Source organism: Camelus ferus, chromosome 25 (assembly GCF_009834535.1).
Source record: "Camelus ferus isolate YT-003-E chromosome 25, BCGSAC_Cfer_1.0, whole genome shotgun sequence".
In the NCBI taxonomy this organism is placed as follows: Eukaryota; Metazoa; Chordata; class Mammalia; order Artiodactyla; family Camelidae; genus Camelus; species Camelus ferus.
In genome coordinates, this window is record NC_045720.1 from 27,827,397 (window position 1) to 27,842,028 (window position 14,632).

The 14,632-nt window shown below is 31.5% G+C and overlaps 1 protein-coding gene across 24 annotated transcripts in view; it reads right to left on the bottom strand.

Moving 5' to 3' along the window:
* The window catches only part of RIMS2 (regulating synaptic membrane exocytosis 2), a 489,839-nt gene that overhangs the window by 240,394 nt on the left and 234,813 nt on the right, over positions 1–14,632 (bottom strand). For 22 of the 24 annotated variants that reach the window (XM_032468081.1, XM_032468080.1, XM_032468083.1 and 19 more), the window contains 2 exons: positions 13,557–13,669; positions 3,834–3,964 (listed from right to left, as the gene is read on the bottom strand). In XM_032468081.1, the coding sequence (XP_032323972.1) occupies positions 3,834–3,964; positions 13,557–13,669 (244 nt within the window). Of the gene's footprint in view, positions 1–3,833; positions 3,965–7,553; positions 7,602–13,556; positions 13,670–14,632 lie in introns of all 24 variants that reach the window. The other 2 variants (XM_032468060.1, XM_032468068.1) reach the window with 1 other exon arrangement.

Genomic DNA, 14,632 nt, shown 5'->3' on the forward strand with positions numbered 1-14,632 from the left:
AAACTATTGGTTACATATACTATTATTTTTAGTATTTGTACATATGCAAATACTATACATAGTATTTGTAACTAACAGGTAGTAACTGCATACACTATTCACTTAAACTACAGAAGTCTTATTATATAATAAGTCTAGCAAGTTGTGATGTTCACAATTTCACATCCATAGTTTAGCTAATGAGCAATTGTAATTACATCTTATCAATTACTTTCTTACATACAAGAAATACATACTAGTCCATTTGACATTTATCAGTTCTTTAAAAACAGTAAAATTATTTCTGTGGGAGGAAGTCACTATAATCTGGGCTAGAAATGCAAACTGGCCATCCTGATAGACAGAACTTCCAGCTCAGAGGCTTTTATACTGTTTTGACTACATATTTGTATCAAGTGAATGTTTTTGATTACACATCCCTTTATATATACATATATTTATAAATTATATGCAGGTATTACTATATTGTTGTACTAATATACTATGTTCATTGGTAAATATACAAAAATAAAAATTAAAAATAGGTAGAAATAAAAATTCAAATATTTCTTTCTGAACTAATGAATTATCTAATGCATCTCTTAGGTACATCCATTCTTTTTGGAGATCACTACTCTAGTTTATTAGAGAGGACCACTGGCTGAATGGGAATAAAGAAAATCATCTAGGAAGGTAAATTTAAGCTATCAAAAGAGAAGTGAGAGGTGACAGTGAACTCCAAGTGGAACTGAATTAACTGCTAAAAATTCCCTCAGCACAGCACAGTCCTAGGAGAGCCGGAAAACAGGAAGCAGGGAGAACTGAGAAGGTATAGAGTGTCCCTCAACTGGGGAGGCTGTGCCTTGGTATTTTCACTCAAAAATGAAAGAGAGAAATATATTTTGATTGGTAACCAACTCTAACTCAAGATATAAGAAAGTGTTAAAGCATGCCCAGCTACTTTTTAGAGCACCTAGTACATTATATGGAAAATAATGTTTTGAATGGCTTAACTGACATACTGACATTCTGGACTAAATCTCTTCAATGTGGCCTCACTTCCCCCTTCAGAAAATCTTACCAACAAAAAGGCATCAATTGTTTTCCTTGTTTAAGAAAGTACAGTTGGCCCTCTGTACCTGCAGATGCACAACTATGCCAGTTTATATAAGGGACCTGAGCATTGAAGATTTCGGCATCCGCAGACCAATCCTGAGGCCAGACACCCTGAGACTAATCCTCTGTAGACACTAACCAATGACTATAGTCTTTCTCCCGGAAAAATTGTCAAGGAAAAATAAATAATTCATACCAAAACCACAAATAGTCCTTTATTCATGTATAAAAACTTGTGTTAACAGAAAAAAAAAAGTTGAGATGATATGTAGTGCTAATACAGCTATTCGAGTTAACCAGAGAGTTATTTCTCCATTAAGGGTAAAACCCTGACACAAATCTATTGATAAAATAAGCTTAAATTTGCCTAAATAGTCCTCAAATTCTTGATAACTGACAAGGAAACTCAGCTGAGAAATAATATGAGAAAAAAGTATTTAAATGTTTCTCATATTCTTTCACGTTGAGAAAAGATAAAAACCCTACATCTGTAATATAAAGGAGTCATTAAAGGGACTTTCTCTTTCATTTTAGCTCTGTCTGCTCAGAAAGTGGGGGAAGGACAGGGGTATGTAAAATAAAATAAAACTAAACAAAAATAGCAAAAAAAAAATGATAATTTAAGAGACTTCTATCATCGTAAAAAGCAAGCATTTTTCTTCAAAAGTTTGAATAAATAGAAACAAGTTGTATGTGTGCATAAAAGCATAGATGGGAATGCAGCATTTCCTGCAGGTTTCTATGACTGCATTCTAAGGATGCTTACACAAGTAAACTAGGTGTGCTCTGAGAAGGCAAGCGCCTTGGCCTGCATCCAGGATGGTAGGTTAATATGGCTCTGACATCTGTCATCCAATTGAAGTTTAAGCTAGATTTAACATTCAGTTATTGGATATCCTCTTCTTCTCTTGCAGTTCAAAGTGGGACAGGGAGGAAGGGGGCAGGGCACAGCCACTGAAGGAATGACACAGCAATTAACACCAAGATGGCAGAAAAGTCAACTCCCAACAGACCTTGAGGCCCAAGATGGTAAGAGATTTGACTTCCAGTAGACATTAAGCTTCATTATACGCTCATTGTAATATGTCAACATGGTAAATGGCACTCCCACAGGCGCCATGACAGTTCTCAGGCTAACCATAAAAGTTCAAAAAGTGGGTGATAGCCCAAATCCTGGGAATCCTCACCCCTTTCCCAAAGCAGTTGGAATAATTCTCCACTCATTAGCATATGAAGTCCATAAAAACTAACAACCCCCACACTTTGTGGCTGCTCTCCCTTCTGAGTGAGAAGGACTGCAGTCTGTCAATAGAGTGTATATCTATTTTTACTTTGCGCTCTGTCAATGGAGTGTATATCTACTTTTACTTTAACCTCTCCCCTACCTCTCCACTCCCCACGCCTTGTGGCCTCTCTAGACTTCTGAGATGACCTACACTCTGTCTATGGAGTATGTAGCTCTCTGAATAAATCTACTTTTACTCAAATGTGGCTTGCTGTTGAATTCTTTACTGTTTGAAGCCAAGAACACTCACCTGGGGTGGGGAGCGTCCCAAGAACTCAATGAGACCTGGGATACGGCCATCCTCTCGCTCCACATTCTCCTGTATCTAGTGTATCCCTCTCCAAAATACAACCTAAGTTGTTAGAAAACAACCTTCTTCAAGTACACTTCATAAGATAAAATTTTATGGCGAACAGTTTCTAATAGCTTTAGATGTGACACTTGGACATAGTTTTTAAGGAATTTGTTTTACAAATTTCACTTCAAAATATGTATCAAAGAAAATGTAAGGCCTTTGTTAATTGCCTATTCCTTTCTTTTGTCCTTTTCTTTGTTGAGATTGTTCTTCAGATGATGCTTTGGCACTCAACTCAACACTGATGACTTTCAACCTGAACTAAGTAAAAGATGATTAAAAAATGTATAACTATGATTAAGTTCACATCTGTGCCCAGCTTTTTACAACCTAAGAAAAGTAACCAGACCAGCCCTGGAAGCAAGGGATGCAGAAGAGCTGGGGAAAGGGTAATTGGTGCATTACTTCTTTCTCTTTTCATGATGCGTATTGAATAATCTCCTTTATTTGGTATGTGCCTAAAATTAAGAATGATTAGATGATTTGGGGATAAGCTATTTCTCCTATCCTGATTCCTCTATTTAACTCAGGATTATCAATATCAGGTGTGTTGATGATCATGGACACAAAGCAAATGACACTTTAGGAAGCTGATTCTTGGTCTAGTGGTAAAGATTCCTTGGTGACATGGGTGATGAAATACAAAGCACATTCATTAATTTTACAGAATATAGAGAAATAATATCTTAGTAAGAGGAGACAGAAATTGTAGAGGAACATGATGAATACCCTTTAGTACAATTTCCAGCTTTTTACCTCTGTAGTTTGTGTTAAAAATGCATTTGATTTAAAGGAAAATAATTTTTAATGAGTTTGATAAATAAAAATAAACATTATTTAAGATGTAATCTGCACAACCTAAAATAAATATTTAATAAAATAATCTATATTACAAACATTTGATATAGGCTTTAAAAAAATCTCAAAAGTATTTACCATTATTATTTTGATTCTTAAGAATCATTATGCTTATGTTAAACTTCATAAATATCTTACTGGTATGATATTTAAAAATAAATGATATAGAATCAAAATACCACTGCTATTAACATTTCTCATTTATTTTCAAGAATATTTATTTTTGTTTCATATCCCTACCTTCTGTCTGGAAGAAAGTAAATTTTAACATAAGGATTCCTTGGCCTCCCATCTTCCCTGGAAGGGAGATCCTTTGCTCCCAAAATTGTAACTATTAATTGGTGACCAACCTTGTCAAACCATAGTTTTATCTGAAAAGCAAAAATATTCATTTATCAGTTTAAACATTTACTACTTTAGTATAATGCTTACATTCCCAATCTTTGACCCATTCTCTTACACTAATATTAGCACAGAATATAACGTCACTTAGTAAATTGCAGTTAAGATAAAAGGATATGCTATAATAACTTCAATGAATAGAAAAAAGTAATTCAGATATTTTAATTTGACTGATAAATCACTTAGGCTTTTTGTTATCTAATTAGATATTAACATGCACATAATAATTACACTACCATAACTAAGGACTTTAAATAGGATTGCTCTGTCTCTGCCTTTATGCAAGAACCCCTATAGTTCATTTTGTAGGTTCCCCTAAATAGTGAGTTCAGAATAAGTGCTCAAATTAATTGAATAGATAACTTCTTTATAAGGCATTCATAGGGAATTTTTAAGCAAATGTTGTATAACAGCAAAGATTATAAGCAATTGGGAATTATTAGTATGTTTAGTCAATAGACTAGTTTGTATTTAAAACTGTAATAAATTCATCTTTTAAAATTTCTTACACAGACATAGTCTCTTTTTCATTTGTGAAGCAAATGTATTTACCCTTAGAATAATAAGGGTATATTTTATAATTTGAGATGACAAAATTAGAATAATTTGTCTAAGCCATAATTAAGGATTAGAACTTCACATTCTACTGCTAAATTCATTTAACAACTGTCACCTCCCACACACATACCTCATACTCCCACACCTGGCTTGCTGAGTCTAACATGTCAATATCTGTGATGACTATGACTCTGATCCACATTTGGTTCAAAACTCAGCACATCTCTGACCACTATCTTAAAACTGAAATTGAATTGGAAATTTGGGAAAAGTTATATTTATGTAATATATATTATACGTATATGTATATTTCCAATGCTTTGATTTTTTTCCTTTAATTTGGATGTACAATGTTTGCAGCAGTTGAAAAAATCTAAATATACATTTCATGTCAGTCTTTTCCTATTGTCTCTAAAGCAGACAGCTCTGGGTCAGACTCTGGGATATATAAATAAATATTTACCATATACAAAAAAACATACAAATATATATATGATATATTGGTAGTTCAGTTCCAATTGTAACATGGCTTTGTTGAGTCCGTCACTTTATATCTTAGAGAACGAGAGGCTGAGTAAGACATTAGAGTCAGACGACTAAAGGCCCGGAAGAGTATATAAAATTATTTATATGCTGTTCTTTTTGGTCAAGTGGAATTAGCCCTCTTATAAAAATAATTACAAGACATATGTAAATTTTAAAAATGATTATGACTACTCTTTAAGTCCTTATGATTAATGCAGGTATTACCCTGAGGCTGTGTAACAGAGTTTTCTGAGTGGAGTTGCTAAGTACAGACTCTAGACAAAGTTTTTTCTAAACTGTGGTTCACAAAACTGCAACAGTATTAATCTGGCTTATTTGCTTAAAGGTTACAAATTCCTGTGGCCCACCTCTCATTATTGAATCGGAATGAGGCCCAGAGAATTTGCATTTTAACAACTCCTCCAGGCGATTCTCATTGCCATTAAAGCTTGAGAACCACTAATTCAGACTAGGTGACCAACGACCTGAAAAAAAAGCCTCTAACATTTAAATGGAAAAAAAAGTTCAAATATTTGCTTGCCAGACAATATTAGAACAAAGATGCAGATAAGACAGGTGGGGAAAAAGAGACCATTCTGGCAAAAGACATGAGGAGGGGGGGAAAAGTCTCATATATGAGATGAAAAGGAGATGTCAGGGAGCATCATGGTTCCTCTAAATTTTGTGACCAAAACCACATCAATTTCTGATATTCTTTGTTTTCTATAGTAATAAAAAAGCTTATGGTTTTCATTTTTCCATGATATTAAAAAATCCCTCTCTGAGGATCACAATATGAATATTAGGCACTTCAAAGAGAAAAAACTTCTGAAAGGCTAAAAAATTTGTTTTCCAATAAACCAGACACTTAAGAAACAAAGAAAAAATTACTATTATTATTATTAGACTAAGCTCGTAATTATTGGAACAAATCAGTGATTTCTATGAGTTTTTTAAGGGACTGAGACTAAGCCTTTATTGCTGTCTCCACAGGCAATATTTTTGCTCCTTTAAAAATCATCACAGCCAAACATTTAAGATATATATTTCAAATGTCTGATAGATAGTATTATTTTTAGATTTTCTTATGCCATGGGAAACCCAAAATATCACATATTAATTATATTCATTTCTCATTCATTCTCATATAAACAGATATTAGGCTTTTATATTTTTACATTATTACTTTCCAGCTTATAAAATTATACTTTATAAATATTAAAATAATAGATATATAAAACAGGCACATTTTAATTTTACTGATTTTTTAAATTAAAATTATACTTTTTAATAAACTGTCAAATTGGGCATTTGATCAATAACCCTAAGTTTCATTTTGTACTATAGGACTTGCATTGAAGTTTTTAATAGATATCCAGTTCATACTATGAAAACAGAATTATTTTATTTGCTAGATTATTTATCACATTCCAAAATATCTTCTCTGTGCTTTTTCAGTGAATGGTTAGAAAATATCTGTTGATTCCCCCAAATACAACAAATGTATTTCCACAATTGTAGATATGACATACTTCTTATTTTACCTCAATTTCATTAATAAAAATATTGATATCATTTTAATTGGTTTAATACAATTATCATTCCAGCTTTATTTACCAGGTAACCATTTTAAATTAACCAAGCAGAACCTGAGTTGTATAAGTAAATATTTTACAGTACATGGTATTAACTAGGAGAGCTTTATTTTTTTAAATTTAAACTAAATTAGTATTATTGAAAACTGACAACAACCAAAAAACAAAACCATGCAGCAAAGCAAGGAAAAGCATAATACTACTTTTTTAAGAAAACTATATTGACATTACTTTACCATATAAGGGTTTCCTAATGAAAAGAGGCAAACAACTTGTACCCAAGAATTACAATAAAATTAAATGGAATCACAATTACAAAATGTAAACAAAATAAACCCAACACATTTCATCTGGATTGTGATTTTGTTCTTTTAAAGTAATATACTTTTCAAAAGTTGAACCTTATATATAATATGCATAAAATTCATATTTTAGATAAGGTACAAATTTATTTGCCGATCTCCTCAAGGAGTTTTTGCTTGGAAAATGCAAGAGAATGTAGATGTTAAGTGACATAATGAGTGATTTAAAGAGACAGCAACCTTAGAGTAATAAAGGAACGTATCAACAGTACAAAGTCAGCTATTTCTGTCAATGTTACAAATATAAGTGGAATCTACATTAAATGCCAACCTGAAACCTAGGAGTTTTAGTATTCTCATCATATAAAATCACTAACAAAGATTGTCTCTTTAAATTTTTATTGTATTTTAATCTCCATGCAGAATTTTACAAGCTGGCTCATAAAATGATTTGAAAGTCAGTAATATGGTTCGGAGCAACATACCAAAAAAAGTTTTCCTACTACGCATTTTCCAAAAACATACAAATAAGGGTTAAAACACAACTTTAGCTTCTATCAGGCAGACAAGGCCTTTACCTGAACCCTAGGAACAAAAGGCGTTGTTCTTCTACTAAGGCTTTGGCTCTGGTAAGCAAAATTAAAGAAAAAAGCAATAAAACAAAACCAAAAGGACAACACGCTGGAACTAAAAGACCAAAAGTAAAAAACACATACAACTATCCCTTAAATACATTTTTCCATGGCAATATATATGTAAATTAAGTAGTTCAATGCAATGAATAAGTTAATTTTCCCAAAATGCTAAAATGAATATAAAAACTATACAAAATCTTATAATTTTTAAATCAGATTTTTAAATGTAAGCAACATAACAGGAATTAGGACTGAACGTAAAATAATATATTCGGGTTTATATATTCTGAAAGAATGAGTGTAAACATAATACGAGAGTCAAGATATTCCAGGTTTCACCCTTAAACACACCACATCGAAAAAAATCATAGTACAAGAATTAATTAGATGAAAATACACTATAGAATTATTAGTGATAAGTCATCTGTAGAAGAAATTATGTAACTTTTCCAAAATTATATGTCTAACAAAAGTCTAAAATACACTAGCCAAGTTGGCTTTAGCATTCCTTAAAAGAATAAACACAGAAAGATTAATGTATACTGGAGCAAACTGGATTAATTAGTTGATTCATACTTTAAGAATCTATACCAGGTTCTAGTATTTAAATACCATTTTCAGATATTTATTGTGTACCACGTGAAATTATACGATTTAGAGCTAATTATACTTATTGATGACAATAATATCTCATTTCTTTTTATTTATACAGTTCTTTATATTTTTCAAGCCTTTACTGGCAGTTTGTTGCAAATTTATTGCCTCCAACAATGCTAGGAGGTGGCTGCTGTTATTTCTAACAGGTAGATGAGGAAACAGAGACATAAGAAAAGGCTAAATACACTCACCCACACTGAAACAAAAAAAATAAGATAGTGTAATAGAGCCCGGTTCTGATTAAATCACTCCATTTCAAATTCTTAAAGACAAATTTCTTTCCTCTTCTAACTTATTTTGTTTTCACTTTGAAACAAGTCTCCCAAAGATATCACAATCATCAGAATTTTCTGCCTTTATTAAGGAATGCCAACAGTTAAAGCAGGAACAAAATCAGATGCATGTCTCTGGGTCTGGGAATGGATTTCAAGGCATTTAATTTTTGTCCTTTTACCAAGATTCCATCCCATTTGCTCACATTTCTCATGGATGTCTAGCTTGTCTAATTAACAGCTGCAAATAGTTAAAGGCTTCAGACTTTTCCACTGCTCTACAGAAACAGATAATAGGTACTAGGAGGACTGTTGTCCAATTCAACCATCACCAGGCAGACACTGTTTAAGACATAAATTTAAAACCCAAAGGCAAGCAGACCTGAAGAGCAGATTGTCATTCAATCATGAGTCATCTTTTTCTCTCTTCAAAAACAAAGACAGCTTCAAATCTAAGCTGCCTTCTCTTTTGTGGGGAGACATTTCCGAAGGAAGAAAGGAATGTTTAGATATGGAGTGAGCTACTCATTATCAGTCTGCAAAATCCTGAATGGATAATTCTCTGGCCAGTGGGTAAGAGATGGGTATGAGATTCACAGAGATTAATGAGGCATGCTGAAAAAAAGGAGTAACAAGGCACTCAATTTGGAAATAGAATTTCTTTTTCTTGCCTTCTCACCTTTCTACCTGTTTTAGACCAAAAATATCAATGTAATGAAAGATTTTTGCAAGTAAATATTACTTCATAAACTAAAAGATTTACTTTAAAAAAAGTACTTTGAAATAAAGTAATCCTTTAAACATTTTTCCATTTTCTAAAATGATCTTAAGTGAGCAACTCACAGATATTTGAAATCAACCGTCTAAAATCCATGTCAATTTAAACCTAATCTTTTCCTATAAGCTTACACATTAAACTTGGCTATATAAACGTATTTTGTTCTGTTAGCTTTTTAAAAATTGAGGTGAAATTAAAATAACATGCAATTAACCATTTAAAAATGTATAATTCAGTGGCATTTAGTGCATCCACAATGTTGTGCTACCACTACCTCCCTCCAGTTTTAAAACTTTTTCTTCACACCAGAAGAATACCCTGTACCTATTAAGTAATTGCTCCCTACTTCCCCACTGACTCAATTTCTGGCAACTACTAAGGTGCTTTCTATCTCTATGGGTTATACATATCTCATAAAGAAAAGGTAAAGTATTATGTATCTTATTACAATTTGTAATTAATATTAATTCATTTAAGTGCAAAATATCTGATATTATCTATAAAAATTCAGCCTTATGCAAATGAAGAATTTGAATTTGTACACCACAATTTATTTTGTATTTTTAATATTACTTCCTACTTTTACTGCACTATTAACTTTAGGACATTCCTTTTATGCAATGCTTCTAAAATAACAAGGTTGTAACAATGAGATATAAAAGATAAAAGCTCAAAGAAAATACTTTCATTTATGGAAGGTCTTAAAAAGGTTATCAAGTTTCTAAGTAAATATAAAGGATACATACCTATTCTTCAGTTACTTATTCCCTTTAAATGGGCATATAAAATGGATATGTACAATATATACAAGCTCATCACTAAAAATGGAGTCAGAAGAATATTAAAACACAGTAACTTAAGGAAAAATTGCAAGTATTAATCAGCCACAGACCCTGAAGTAAAATAAAATGACTGTCAATAAGAATTTACGTATTCCTATCGAAAAAAAGAATTGTGAGCAATTTCTCGCTTTCAAAAGAGTTAAAGGCTATATTTTATTTTAATACTCTATCAAAACTTTAGCCAAAGGCTGCAGATTAATTTTAAAATATTGAGAGAATTACAATTGTAATCCTCTAAAGAAGGAAACTGCTGAATTCTGGAAGAATATAAAGTTTAAAAAGAATCAAAAATAAGGGAGTGTTGACAGTGAAAGGGCTAACATAGAGTCCAGCTGTCATAAACCTGAGCTCATACTAATTTTCTCACCTAATACAAATGGCACTTCCATAGTTATGCCTTAGCATAATAACAAGTAGCAGCACAATTCAAGCATAGAGAAGAAATAAATTGAATAATTAAAAAAAAATCAACAGACTTGTGCTTGAACGTTTAACTAACAATTTGCATTATACATGTATTATATATTTGAGAAAACATCAGTCCATGAACTGACATAAATATATTAAGAAAGTCAGCTCACATAATATACAAATCATCTTTGTTGTCAGGCATTAGCAATGTCATGATTCTGCAAGTGAGTTATGGGCCCAGGTAAGATCCCACTAAAACCAAAACTAGCCAAAAGTAAAAATAGAAGGATATAGGAATTGTAATGTTGCCTTATGACTTCCTAGGAGTTCCCCCAAAGGATGATATGTGTGGACACTTATTTTACATCATTAGAGCAAACCAAAATTGTCTCCAGTTGGCAGAAATTGGGTTAAATATAGAGGAAAATACTCTATCCAGAGGGTATCCTGCTTGTGTTTTCCTGCATGCAAAGAATGAATATAAAATTAAGTTTCATGAAGGTAAAATCCACGTCTATCTTGTTCAGTGTTGTATTCTCAGCTACTAATATTACGACTGACCAAGGGATTAGAACTTAACATATATTACTTGAACAGACGATTGTAGTTTAATTTGGTAAAAATATTTTAGGGAAAAATTTTGGCAACAAATATCAAGAATCTTTCATTTTTTTCTTTCATATTGTAAGTTTACATCCTGAAAGTTATGCCAACCAAAGAATTTTGTTGTAACAAAATATGCAAGACTTATAGTCAAGGATTTCCATGGCATCATTATTTATAATACTATAAATTAGAGACAAGCAAGATGTCCTATAGTAGCAAATTAAATTAAATGGAGTACTAAATAGCCATTAAAATCGCTGTAGGAGGAATTTTTTAAAGAAAAACATTTAAAGGAAAAAGTACACAATATATTACTAAGTGAAAAAGCAAGTTTCAAAATAATATACACAGATTTATCACAGTTTTGTTTAAAAATTTATATGAATGTGAATGATTATATTCTAGTGGCAAGATTACAGGTGATTTCTATTTATTTATTTATCTATGCTTTCTAGACTTACCACAACAAATATGTACTATATTTATAAACATTATATTGCTGGAACATACTTCTTCTAAGTCATAATAAAATGATAAAATGGTACACATTTTAAATTATGACTATATGGATTTTAAACCAACATCATTCATAAATCCAAATGCTATATACTTTTAAGTTTATTTTCCCTCCAAATATTTAACAGTCTTACCTTTCTACCATATTCACTTCGAACAATGAAATGAATTTGAAATCTGTCTAAATGCCTGCACTGTGCTACTCACCCTCCCCTCCTAGCCCAAATTCTAATATAGCCTTGGGATTTCAAAAGAGGTAACAAAGTAATACTTACTCATTATGGAAATCTAACTTCCGCTCCCTCCTCCACCTACTGAAGCCAACTCTATACAACACACACACACACACACACACACACACACACACACACACACACACACACACTTATGTACTGACATCATCAGCCACCCAGAGCATTATGTATAGATGGACTAGTAAAAGGAAGCCATAATTTAAAAATTAAAAAGCTAATATTCATTAGCACTTCCTAAAATGATGGAAGGAAATAAATATATATTTGTAACCATAAATGACAACATCTGTGCTGTCAAAATACGTAAGAAAATAAGCAGAAAGATGCTACTTATTGTGGAAAATGGAAAAAAATACCACTGTCCTCAAATGAAAAAGTTCACTCTGCTTATGAAAGAGAAAGGAAAAGAAAATAATAAAGAGAAGAAATTCATTTTAGTAAGACATTTACAATCTCCTAATAGTGTCTCTCATCTTTCTTACATAGCTTTTCTGTTATTATCACTTTTGTAATCAAAGTAGTCCCAGAACAGACATATCTAATGACTTTTTCAATAGCTTTTACTATGTTATTTCTGATTATATGTCCTATATATCCAACTAATTAATAAAAATTCTTTAGAAAAATCAAACACTTCTCCTTCTCTACAAAATAAAACAAATTTTGTAGCTGACTGAACAAAAAGCTAGAAATTATCTTAAAATATCAGTTAAAGAATACTTTAGTTTTTAATCTGTAACATTTTTTATCCAAAATTCAGTGTCTTAATTTTGAGAACCTAAATAGTACTTAATACTCACAAAAATTTAAGTTTAGTAATTCATCAGAATTAGAGTCAGTATTAACCTGTTACCAAAATATAACTGGATACATTTTAATATTTTAATATTTTTAAAGGTCTAAAAGGGAATTACAACTGAAGAAATTAATAAAAAGTGAGGGCCTGAATTGACAAAGCTCTTCTAATATGGGTATAAGATACATAACTAAATTTTTAACTTTTATCATAAAATGTTCAAATTAGAGATCACTTAATATGAAATCTGGCTGGTGTGCTCAATAATCTATTATATATTTCTCCATTTACTTAGTTTTGTCTGTTGACAAAAGCATCTCAAGTGTCATTACATTTCAGAGCAATATTCATACCCCAATGGTTACCGTGAAATTCACCTCAAATTTTCTTAATGTTGAAGAGAACTTATAAATATTCACTTTTATCTTAAATATATCATCTTTATATAGTGCAGCATTTTTCTTTCTCTTAAAAGTCTATGATAAGTTATACTCATTTTAAGGTACTGAACAGAAATCATGACCTTAAATTTTGGAATAATGTGACTAAGGCGAGAAAAGTTTTAGGAAGCATCACAAACTCTAATTCTCATTAAATTCATTAAATTCCAGAGAAACCAGCTTGAATCAAGAAAACATATGCTAAATAATTAAAATTGAATTTAAATTAATTAAACTTATTAATAGTGAGAAAACTGATGGTTAAAAGCACAATTATATCCTAAACAAAACTTGGTTTACAGAAAACTAACATCATATAGTAAAAACACTACTTGATTTTCCAAAAAAAAGAAATTAATCTAGTGATTACATACTGAAAGTTGTCCAGATAAGAACTGTGGAACATCCCTCAGCATGCCAGGACTCATGGGAGAGGTAACGGAAATAGAAGGACGATCCATTTTTTGAGATTCGAATGAGCTAGAACCTGAAATAGTAATTATACATAAAGAATAGTAACAATGGCTCCTCGTTAGTATTTAATAATCTTCTCCAAATAACTTTTAAGTTATTTTTAATCTCCACAAAATGCCATTATATAGACCATTTTCTTAGCTACACTGTTCCAAATATATTTAGAGAGGTTTTTCTTTTTTTTTAAAGCATAAGTGCAGCTTAAGGATTCTCTTAAGACCAAGGATGAACCATTTTCTGTGCCAATTGTAGTAGAGACAGACCTCTACCTCAGAACTTAGTTACTTCATCTGTTATGTGCACTAAACTCATATCTTACAATAACATACTAAGAAAATTTTAAAATAGAAACTTAGGGAGGAAAAAAGGAAAACCTAAGTCAATAAGGCAACTTGAAGACGGCCTAAACTTGTAATACCAAAAACATAAGTACTAGAATGTTAATTGTGAAAAGTTTTTAAGAAGTGATTTTTAACCATATCTGGAAGGATAATAATAAATTAGATGGGCAGAAAGGAATTGAGGGGCTACTAAGAAAAAGATACAGTGTAGCAGAAAAAGGAGAACCTCAGTACCCAGAAGTTATGTATAAATTTACTTGTATGGAGGGGAAGGAACAAATTGGAAAAAGAATAAAAATGGGGGTAATGAGATACTGGCAGAATTAAATGCCTGGAATTCTGGGCACAAATTTTGGCGCTAATAAAATATCCATGCTAAGTTCTTATGAGTAAGGTAATAAAAACTGCATTTGAGGAAGATATCTTTATCATTTATTTAAAGTGGAGGTTGAACTGAGTGAGATGGAAAACAGTTAAGAACAAGTGGAATTAAAAAAAAACAATAGGAGAGGCTGGAAAATGGAATGAAAAGAAAGAAGAGGCAACATCACAAAATTAAAAAACGAGGAACTCAAAAACTAATTAGATACGAGAGATAAGGAGAAAGGGGGGAAACATTAAGATTTCAAGTCCTA